We start from the raw sequence: 11456 nt of genomic DNA, 5'->3' as shown, positions 1-11456 counted from the left end.
CAAGAACAAGATATCAATCCTCCTTTCTGTCACTGCTAAGATCATCCTCATTGCTGCACCATTTAAGCCATCACTACAACATCCCTGAGATCTTCATTGTTGCTTCTTCACCATATCAATGAGATCCATTGAGATCTTCATTGTGATCTCTATGCTTTCATTGATGCACCAGTCATCACATTATGTCAACAAGGTCTTCATTGAAGCCTTCATCCTGATGACTGTGCCTTATATCTTCATCATCACTGAGACAGTGATCCTCGTTACTACTCTTCATCAAATAATCCTTGTTACAGTTATAATGTCGAGACTATATCATTCCTTCGTTATCAGCGTGCTGGAGCTTTAGTACTGCTTCTCCTTATAGACTGTAATATTGCTTCTTATGTTGAGACAGTGGGATATAGATCCGAGTCTCACTGTGATGTATAATCCCTCTATATCGAGACTGTATGGTGTCTATTGTAGGAGTACCATCCTTGAAACCATTGTGATGTCAGCGTCCTCATCCGAAGCTTGTCTTGATCCTTCTATCAAGAGATAGATATGCCGAGAATGAGATAGTGACATGCCTAGGCTTTGTTGCTCTCTCCATGCGAGGATACCACCTTCAAATTATAGGTATGTCGAGAATGGATAGGCCTTAGTTTTGTTGCTCCTTCAACCCATCCGAGGAGACAGTTGAACCCTTAGACCTAATCCACCTTACTGCGGATCTAATTGTGGCTTCTTGTTCCTTAACTCTGTTTCCCTTACTGCTTGACTACGGCTCCATTATGCCTTGATTGTGGCTCCCTCATGCGAAGATTTCAGAGGTATATGGATCTTTTCTTGATGTAATTGCGTTGACCCTTTATGGGTATTTATAGTGGTCATCCCATATATGCAAGCCGACATTACCTTATGAACTGACGTATCTATGCTTCAAGCTGACATGACATGTATTTATACATTTAATTCATTTATTTGGAGCCGACATGAACATCTTCTTATCATTTTTCTTGCAGACTTTGATAGGCTTGTTTTGAGGCATTAATCTTGGTCTTGGAGGGTTGTTAGACAACTTTGAAGTCTTGTACATATTTACATAAACTCATGAAGAGTTTCTATACACATGACATGACTCTTTGACATATAAATAAATCCTATTAAAACCAAAACAAAAAGATAATGTAGAATGCAAAATGCAAAAGATGGTTGGGACTTATTTAGCATGTGGGCAAAAACCTAGGATGAGATCCACCCCCTTCATTAGCCATCTCACCTAGTTCCTCAAGCATTCAATGCTTCATCTAAAGTAAAGGAACTCTTGAATGTCTCAATCCTGAAGAGCAAGAAACTACTACATCCTTAAGGCGTACTGAAAAAGCATAAAGCAAGCTTGGTCTCCTAAGCTATGCACAAAGAAAGATAAATCATTAAAGCAAAAGGTGCACCAAAGAGATGAAAACAGAAAGACAAGGGAAGGGGTAACTCAAGCCACCATGGTTGCTCCCTCCTTACATCATTACACTCAGGGTGTTGGACCTCCATTAGCTGGTCTCATGGCTGTGGCATCTTCCTTGAAGTCTTTCCCACTGCATGGCCACCTTATCTCACACACCTATGGATTGATGGGTCTATCTACGGCATGTCACTCCCCTTGGGGCCTAGAAACACCCAATAGGGTTGTTGACCTAATCATCCCTAACATAAGTGAGGTAACTTGTTTACAGGTCCTGAGGTATTTAGATCAAGTGTTGGTCTCACACAAGTGGGCAGGAGCAAGCACAATGAGACACAAGTGCTAGTTGCGTGTGAGGAGTCAGGATGGGGCTTGGAAAGTGTTGGATACACATTGTTTCGGGAGCACTCAAGGCTAAGAGAGGCATAGAACAAACTAAAAGTGCACTAAGTCACAGAACACTAGGAAATACAACTACAAGAATGGGTGCATCAGTCTCCTCCAACTATTAAGTGGATATTTGGAACAGATTTTAATATGGTTGAGTGGGGGGGCAACAAAGTTGATACTCTTGGGCCTACAGAACATCCAAGCTAGGAATACTACAGATCTGTACTGGAAATATGAAGTATCTACCTCAAAAATAAACATTGGAAACATGGGGCTGAATTACATGGTCAAATTGTCAAAGCAGGTCAGATAGGCTGTGACTTTACTGATTCTATGCAAATTTGCAAGTGACTTCCTTCTCCCGTAAGTCAAGACAATTTATTATAGTAAAGGACTTAATTACAGAATCATAACGTGTGTCTATTTGCATTAGTATGTTCCTTTGAGGAGGACCCATCCTCTGTCTTACGAAATGAAAGTTTCACTTCTAGAATGCCATAAATGTGTACAGGCTAATTCAAAAGTTTTAAACCTTATTCCACATCTGTCACATAATTTGGGTTCGAATCTTTTGGTGGGAATCTTCAATACAAAGGCCAGTTTTTCAAAGGTTACAAGCAAATGATTGCTCAAAGTTGGCAGGCAAGGGTGCCACATTACAGAATGCAGTTAAGTCAAGCCAAAATAATTTGGAAGAGGATCATCTAGATCCAGTAAATCAGAGCCAGATCTGGAGCAGGTACTTGGAGTTTATGAAAAATATAAGGACAAAGGGACTTACAATTAAAGCAAAGATTGGTTTGAACTTTGGATAAGGAGGGCAAAGATGCCACCAAAATGCACTCCAGCATCTGAATAAAAATCAAGCTTATGGGAGAACCCTGGTTCTTGAGGATCAAGATGCGGTGCAAATGGACGACAAGGAAAATATTTTGAAACCACTCCTAAAGAAATTCACCTAAAATGGATGTGTTGTTGCTAGAACTGAAGCCAACAAGCTCACTAGTGCATTGTACCAACTAAAACTCCCAAGAATGAGCAAACTTCTTGTCTCATCCTTAGATAAGGATGAATTTTTCAAGGCCCCACAAAAATTGCTTAACCTAAACAAATTGGGTTTCTGAAGGGTCGTTCCATACTCGACAATCCCATTAGCTTGGGAAAATATTGAGTGGGCAAGAGAAACTGGGTAAAAGGTGCTTCTCCTCAAGATGGACTTTCACAAAGCATTCGATTGAATGGGATTTCAATAATGATATGATTCATTGGGAAAAACTAATTTTCTTCACTCAAACTGTTTTCTATCTGTTAAGGGTGCCCTTTAGCTCCCTATACGTATGTTATTGACACACATGAAATGGGATTCTTCCTTGAAGCTGCTTCAATGGAAGGGAAAATCCAAGGTATTCTTCTTCCTGGTAATGAACAGTGACTAAATGTCCATTTTGTTGATGATTCAACACTCACACTATAACTCCCCCAAAAATCTTGTTGAGAAATATTTGTAATGCCTACAAACATTCAGTATAGCAATTGCAGCAGTACTGAGTGAGAAAAAGGTAGAAGCTAATATTATTGGACAAAAATACTTTTCTGATTGGCTTATGAAGAAATGGAAGATTATATATTATGGTAAATAATAACATATTTGAGTATTTCCATTTAAAATTGAATATCGGCAAAAGATATGTGGGACTGAGTCTTCAACAAATTTGAAGGAAAGCTTGACTAATGAATTCCCCAAGATATTCCACTAACAAGCAGAATCGCCAAAGAGTATAGTAGATCAGATCCTAGAAATAAAACACATCAGTTATGATTCTTGCCTTTTCACAACCAACTCAAGATAAAAGAAACTGGAACGACTTTCTCATGGCACTTCCTTAGAAAAAGACAAGAGAATCAATTTTAAAATGGTTGTGTGGGAGTTTTGCATCTTTCCATGAGAAGATGGGGATTGATTGATACTTCAGGTCAAGGCATAGTAGTGACAGATAAATGGATTGTGAGGGCTACGTTTGGGAACACTCCTTATCCAGTTCTTGTTAATCAGTGCATCCAACCTGCCATCCATATAGGAAGCACAAAGGGCCCTTTTGGGATAAGCGATATTGTTGGTGAAGTAGTGGCCTTAAGAATCCCAAGATCAAGAGTTATAGAGAAGGTAGAGTAAGCTTCATAGTAGCGCTTAAGGAACTTCACTGAGAATTTCAAGGTCCTAGAAGCTGTTGGGATTTGGCCACAAAATCAAGTTGGACATTCCCCTGAAATGGGCAAATTAGAGGGAAATATTTATCCACAGGAAAGCGATTGGACAAGAAAGGCATTCATAAATGGGATGATTTGTGGCTAAGAATTTGGGAAAGTGATTGCACCAGTGGATAACTGACTATTGCACCTGATAACATCGAGTAGCCATCAGCCAATAAGCAAGTTTCCTCAACACTTTGTAAAATTATTTCCAGGCTCCAGCTTGTTCAAAATGAATTAGATGCACAAGGTCATATGGGAAACCTTTTTTCAATAACGAAATCATGGAGCTCTATGCTAAAACCCACTCAAGCTTTCAGAGCAACTCATAAATGATGGGTTGTTTCGAAGTTAGGGCAATGAATTTAAGTGGATTTAGATATCTCATGACATCTGGAAAGCTCATTCAATTTTTATATCTAGAGTGCTTAAGTAGTCGGTCCTCAATAACATCCTAGTTGTTGGTAGGCTCCACCACTCAAGGCTTACAGATGGTTGTTACATGATTTGCCAAAAAGCAGAAATACGTAAAGCCCTTTGTAAAAAGAGACAGTTTATAAAGACCTTTTAGACAGTTTTAATGATTAAAATAAACAGGATATGTTTAGGTGATAAATAAGTTTAAAACTGTCCCAAAAGAGTGCAACCACAGAGATCCTTTATAGGAAACCAGACACAAATCCCACCAGTCTTTTGGGAGTCTCGAAATTTTTTAAAAACGAAAAAGCTTTTCATAACACTACCATACATCACTTGGAACAACAGAGCTCATGTCTCTTTATTTATTTTTATAATGACTGCATATCAACTGTTCAAAGAAATTCCTCTGTTTTTAACTTTTTTGCCCCTCATCATTGCTTCAAATTATAGTCCAACTGCTCCATTAACTTTATGAGTCATTCTACCTCATACTGCTGATTTCCACTATCATTCGTGAGCTCTTTCTTCCCCACATTGCTCATTTCAGTTGCAGTGCCAGTGACTGCTAAAGAAAAAGTTTTAGGAACTGCAGCTTCTCTGTTACAAGAAACTTCTGCTACAGAAAATCTGGTTGTCTGTTTCACATCCAAATAGAGTTAGCTTGTCTGAAAAGCCATTTTGTTCTGTTTCACATCCAAACTAATGCAGGGGCTGACTCCATTTTTTTCCTGCCCTTAATTTGTTGTGGCCATGGATCTTTATGGATTGAGCAGAGAAGACTACACTGGCCAAAATGAGAACAAAATTAAATTGACTAAAAAGACTGGCATCACTGATGCAAAAATGTAGTCACTCTGAGAAAAATTGCAATGGCTTACTATGAAAAGTTGATGTCAGATGACACTGGAAGTCCAAATATGACTTCTTTAGAGTTTGTACAACCTATAAGCAGAGATTAAGGAATGAAAGGACTTTATTGAATTCTCTGAATGTTTTTACATGCAAGATGTGAGGTTGCATTTATGGGCTAGCCTTTTATGTAGTTATACAATCAAATAATAATGGAGGGTTCTTAAAATTTAAATTGAAGCAAATTCGTGTTGAGTAAAGACAGACATTAAGGCATGTAACAGTTAATACTAGCAGGCCATTAACATTAGATGCTATAACATATTATATTTAGATTTCATCAGCTCTTAGTTTGTAATGCCTTGGCTAGCTGAAATTGATCATGTATGGTGTATATAAGTAACAGCGCCTTTCTAATTTTCTTAACTTGGGTTACGGTTTACTGATTCCAAAAATAGCCAAGATCTCCCCGTACATCGTTTCAATGCCGCCATCGGCTGTCCTTAATTGTCAGATTTGAATTTCAATTTGTTGATGTTTACCAACCAAAAAATTAAATACAAGGGCAATTAGAACACACTATACACAGATAAATAGAAAAAAGAGATTGGGAAACAAGACAAAGAAATTGACTTCAAAACAGAATACCTCAGTCACATTAATCAACTTATCAGAGTTTCACATATTATTATCTTTGCTGAATTGCAGCCCTTCATTCAGACTAAGAGTTCACACTATTTACACAAACCCGTTGTTGAATAGGAGTCCTACAGGAAGGACAATCTTTCATCCCTTGATTCTGATGTAGGTCATTGCACTTTGAGCACACTACTTGGTGTGCACAAGGCAAAAACACCACAGACATCTCTTCACTCAAGCACATTACACATTCGCGATCACGTTGAACTTCCTGCAATTCTGCAATCTTGGATAAAAGTTGAGCATTAGCCTGTTTCAAATCTTCAATACTATTTGTGTCTGGAAGACATGAAGTAAATCTACAATCCGAACCCCACTGCATTGCAGCTAATTTTGAAGACTCAGTTGTGAGTCTTAATTGGGCAATTTCACGCTCAAGTCGCTGTACATCATCTCGGTACTGTTGAGAGTCTATTTCTTCTTTTCGACGTAATGCTTCCTCCCTTCTCTTAGCTGTGGCTTCCACTTGCTCTTTTTCCCGTTTCTCAGCTTCTGCTCGCATAATTGCTTCTTCCTTTGCTTTCTGTTCTTGCCTCCATTTAACCTGTAAAACACTCCAAGTTGGAGAAGGCTTATGTGAGGACCCATTTTACAGCCTAAACTACAACTACAACATCAACAAACCAGTGACAAGGATATCAAGATGAACCCATTCAAGTTTCTGACCTCAGTTTGTAGTTTCCGTTCTTTAGCTTTTACTAGCAGCTGCTGCAAATGTACAAGCTTACGCTTCTCACTGACAAGTTCTTCTTGCAATATAGCTTTCTGTCTTACCCAGGCCTCAAACTTCTTTTGCATTCCCTTCTCTCTATTAAGAGCTTCTTGACAAGCTGCTGCAGATTCTAAAGCACTTAGTTTTGCAGCCTCCATCTCATGCCTTACCAGTGTATTTTCTTCTTCCAGCTTGCGGACCGCAGCATTGGCAAGTTCTACCTGCCCACTGGCTTTACGTAATGCATTCTCCATTTCAGAAAGTTTCTTCATGGTACTTTCCTCAAGAGACTGTTTTTCCTTTTTAAGGCGGACAACTTCTTCCTTCTCTTGCCTGAGGGCTTTTAATTCAGCTTTGTCTTTACTCAGTCTGCGAGCTGCCTGCATTACCTTTTGCTGGGCCCATTCAGTCCATTCTTGTAGCAGTGTTTCCAGTTCTCTAACGCGATGGAACATTTTCACAAGCATCTCATCCTTTCTATCCTGGGAGCCATTTCCTCCAAAAATCTGATCCAATGAAACAGTATCATAATTAGAATCAGCTGCATCTTCAGCAACACTTGTAGAATCATTAACAACTTCTGCACCAACATCTCCAGCTGAAGCCAATGACAAAGAAAGCTCTGTACCAGCAGCTGCAAAGCTGGATGCATCGTCCACTGTCTCAGGATCAATCCTACAACTTCTCATTGACAATTCCTGTTCTACTGACTGATTAGGCTTCCCAATCAGCAAGCTTGTCTGCATTGAATCTGATATATCTACAGAATTCTGCTGAACTTCAGTGCCACCAGAGCATCTAATGCATGAACCTGCTTTGGTCCTACATCTCATATTTGAGTTTTCAATGCCTACCAAAAGCGACCCCTTTTCAATAGGAGACATTTTTAATAAACAGGCTTCACTATGTTCTGTTCGGTCTAGTTTATTCGTCCCCACAGTTGGTGAAAACAAAGTTCCTGAATCTCTTTTTACATTAGTTAGGTTGCTCTTCATATGATCTTCTGTTTGAGTTGCTCCATATATGACATTTTTGTCTTTCGGAAAAGGCTGGGCCATACTTAAAACACAATCTTCAGCTGTCATATCAGACACATGTGGTCCCGGGTCTGCTCCAGATTCAATTGCTGCAGTGAGAGCTGAAGAGCCTTGAAAGTGGTCCGAGGATAAAACTCCACCAATCTGCATACTACATCTAAACTTTGAATCTACTGTTCTGCACTGAGGATGGACTGTTTCGGACTGCACATATTCTAAAATGTCTGACCCTGATGTATTGTGATGTTTGCAAGCTTTTTGAACCATGTTGCCTGACATGGAAAATCCTTCCACTGGAAATGTAGGCACCTCATTAACAAATGATATTGAAGAATTTGATGCCTGAGGGTTCTGAACAGGATGTGATGGACTGTCATCACTTTGGAAAACAGGCATGCTGGTGGAAACAGCTTGAGGAGTGAACGATGATCTTGTCTCGGGATTAGACTCGACAGGTGATGCATCCAGAGAGTTTGCAGGCATGGAATCCTTATTAAAATTACTCAGTGCATCCTCGTCCATTGCACATGCATGAGCTACATTCATATCACAAATTAGCAGGCACCACATTGCATCACCATTGCTGAAAAAGGGGCGCACCTCTCTCAATACACAAACCATTTCTGCTAATGCATACTTCTCTAATTGCTGCAAATCTTCAAAGGAATGATCCTTTGAAGATGCATCATGCGAATTGCTGAAATATGCCATAGCATTATCTACGATATTAGAGAGGATATCTTTGTTGCCATAGCACCGACCATATTTCAAAACTGCTTTCAGAGCCACATCCTCTGTATACCCACATGTTACTATCTTCTTTATTGCGCTCTTGTATATTGTATCCAGATTACTCAACAGTAAGTCCTCAAGCTGGGATTCAGTAATATCATTCCAATCTGCTTCTGGGAGACCCTCGAGGTCCTCTTCTTCTTGCAACTGTTCTCTGCTAGGAGAAAACTCCTCATATCCATAACCTTGTTCTCTATGAATTTCCTCTGGCCCAGAGCAATTACATGAATTAGGATGCTGCTCCTGCTGAGCTTTGCAACTATTGCAGAATCCATAACAAGAGGAGGCATGATCATGAGCGTGGGTGGCAGGGACAGATATACTTCCATCAACAACATCATTACTGTTGCGGAAGGAATCATTCATTGAGGAGCAGCCCATTTTCCAGCCATTCATGACAACAAAGCCCTTATCGCTATCATTGGTATCAGAATTGCCATTGCATTCAATGCAGGGAACGAGAGGTAGTGGAGGCGGTGGATCAGCACGAAACTTCCTCTTGTTCCTGCTCCCTTTCTCCTTCTCCCTCTCAGGAAATTGAGAACAACCACCACCACCACCACTCCCACTTCCACTCCCGATCATGTTCATGCTTACAGTTGCCATATTACGACTCCCTCTCAAATTATTATTATTTAAATTTGACACGAGCAGACCAGCAAAAACTGAAAGTGCACAAGAAAACACGAGACAATATAACACAAACACACACAAGCTCTCAATTGTATACAATCTTCCCCGAAAAAACCAATTATGCAGAATTCTCAGATTGTGTATGGCCTTAAACCCTAATGCAAACAACACCGATCAGGTCTTAAATAATAAATCATGAACCAGAAAAATATATATATTTGTATATATTACAGCAATCAGCGACAGCAAAAATGCGGTGAAGCCTGTACCTTTGATTATCTAAAGAGCCGATCTAATGACATCCGATCAAAACTGCAGATGACCCAACCGAAATCCAAGTAACCTCCTGCATCATCATCTGATTCGGGGTTAGAAGGAGCGAAAGTTGATGAAACCTGCACCGATTTTGTCTGGGAAAAATGGGCTTGGGAGGGCACCCAAACAGATAGAATCTGAATCTGAATGAGATTAAGCTATGGTGCTATTCTTCTATGGATCCATCCACTGATTAATAGGGGTTCCAACGAAAGGTAAGAGGGTTTCTCTGCAATCTTCTGCTCCTCTTCTGCTCTCAAATGCGTTTCATTTGTTTTCTTATAAATGAAGATGCTAATATCATGTATATATCGAAATCAAAATCTAGATTATATATGACACCAAACCAACAGCTAGAGGGTATTTTGGTAACCCATGGAAATTGAGGTCGAGGATGGGATGAATGTGTATGTGATATGATGCACACAACTGGTCGTGGATTGTGGTCGTTGTTCCAACCTCCCATGGCATATTTGTGCATGCAAAGGGACCACTTTGTGCACATGTTTACCGAAAACAGGTACCTACAAGCACCTAATTAAATAAATTAAATCCTCACACTCAAAGTTTTGGTCAAAGTTTATCTTTGTATGGTAAATATCTTCATATTTGTAAAGAAAGAAAAGTAAATATGATGAAGTTTTTCATTGTGTGTGGTTAATTATGAATTAAATAGAAGTTCAATTTCTTATTGGTGTTAGGAAGTGGAAGTGAGTTAGTTGGTTATATATAGTTTAGAAAAAAAAGTTATTTTTTAATTTTGGATATCAATTAATTTTTAAAAGGAAATTTGAAAGTGTAAAATTTTGGATATCAATTAATTTTTAAAAGGAAATTTGAAAGTGTAAAAATATTTCATGGAATAATTAGCTATATTTTACCAATTTAATGTTACTTTTGTGAAAATGACCAATCTCGATAGAAGGAGATGTCACTCAATCTTTAGACGAAATCAAGAAACCTACACTGAAAAAGGGTTGGGTTTAGTGAATATATTAGGATTTAATTTTATTAATGAACTTTTAGTTATTAGAAACGTTGAGTTTATCACATTATTGGTTTATCTAATTAGGATTAAGTTAATCAAAATTTGGAAATAAACAAAGTTAAAAATTAAGCAAAATTGATTTTATTACTTTTTGTTCTTTGGTTCCTACATAAACCAATTAATCTAGAAAGTTGGAAATGAAAGTAAATAAACAAAAACACAACCTTTCTTTTTCATTTTGTCCCTAGTGCAAATAAGGTACAATAAGAATTTGGGGTTTATCCCCACCCTCCTTTTGATGTGCAAGCAAATGAAGGAAGATAGGGAGGATGGATTGATTTCCTATATGAGAAAGAGACCTTATGTCAAATATAACTAAATACCAATGTTACATGGAAGGAAGGAAACCAAAGAATAAGCAGCTAAATCAAATAGGGTTAAGCTTACTTGGTACAAATGAATATCACTTTGATCCTCTTGCAAAGTGCTAATAAATTCCAAATGGAACAAGCAATCATGTGAATAATAAATCTTCAATAAATGTAAATAACAAAAAGATGAACCCTTGTGCCCTCAGTGGAAGGATGTCTTACTATCTCACAAGCTAGTGTGAAGCCTTCCTTTGAGGTGAGCAATGCAAGAAGATTGACTAAAGTATGGAGATAGGGATACTTCATAACATATTACTCTAATCATGTAGCATCCTTCCCTTTTTAGTGAGTTATTTGATGGAAAAAAATTTGTAAATTAAATGCTATTATATCAAAAAGCAGGTTACATCAGGAAGTCAAAAACTTCAAAAAACATCTACAACATTTATGATGCCACACACCATAATTGTTCAGGGGTTTTCTTTTTTCCCCTTTCTCCTGCGTACATCAACCGGGCCTATAGAATTATCAGTTGCAACTAAGGGTAGGGCCACAT

The 11456-nt window shown here is 38.5% G+C and overlaps 1 protein-coding gene across 3 annotated transcripts; it reads right to left on the bottom strand.

Moving 5' to 3' along the window:
• Positions 1-5959: 5959 nt before the first annotated feature.
• Positions 5960-10015, bottom strand: LOC149223790 (putative E3 ubiquitin-protein ligase RF298). Of its 3 annotated transcripts, none has more exons than XM_089385924.1 (3): positions 9496-10015; positions 6719-9381; positions 5960-6596 (listed from the first exon to the last, which is right to left on the bottom strand). In XM_089385924.1, the coding sequence occupies exons 2-3, from the start codon at positions 9197-9199 to the stop codon at positions 6075-6077; spliced, it is 3003 nt and encodes a 1000-aa protein (XP_089242050.1). In that variant the 5' UTR covers positions 9200-9381; positions 9496-10015; the 3' UTR covers positions 5960-6074. The 3 variants fall into 3 exon arrangements, with proteins under 3 accessions (XP_089242050.1, XP_089242049.1, XP_089242048.1); XM_089385923.1 differs by having other exon boundaries at positions 6719-9258; positions 9496-10014; XM_089385922.1 differs by having other exon boundaries at positions 6719-10015.
• Between the last annotated feature and the right edge of the window lie 1441 nt (positions 10016-11456).

Source organism: Pinus tabuliformis, chromosome Q, assembly GCF_031772625.1.
Source record: "Pinus tabuliformis cultivar Carrire ecotype Pingquan chromosome Q, CPIR1, whole genome shotgun sequence".
Classification (NCBI taxonomy): Eukaryota; Viridiplantae; Streptophyta; class Pinopsida; order Pinales; family Pinaceae; genus Pinus; species Pinus tabuliformis.
This window is presented reverse-complemented; position numbering and strand designations above follow the sequence as displayed.

Excerpts from the sequence above, each read along its gene's own strand:
- LOC149223790 (XM_089385922.1), bottom strand. The coding sequence starts at position 9,199 with ATGGCAACTGTAAGCATGAACATGATCGGGAGTGGAAGTGGGAGTGGT. Across the intron at positions 6,597-6,718 it reads AACGGAAACTACAAACTGAG|GTTAAATGGAGGCAAGAACA; the intron begins GTCAGAAACTTG and ends AGTGTTTTACAG.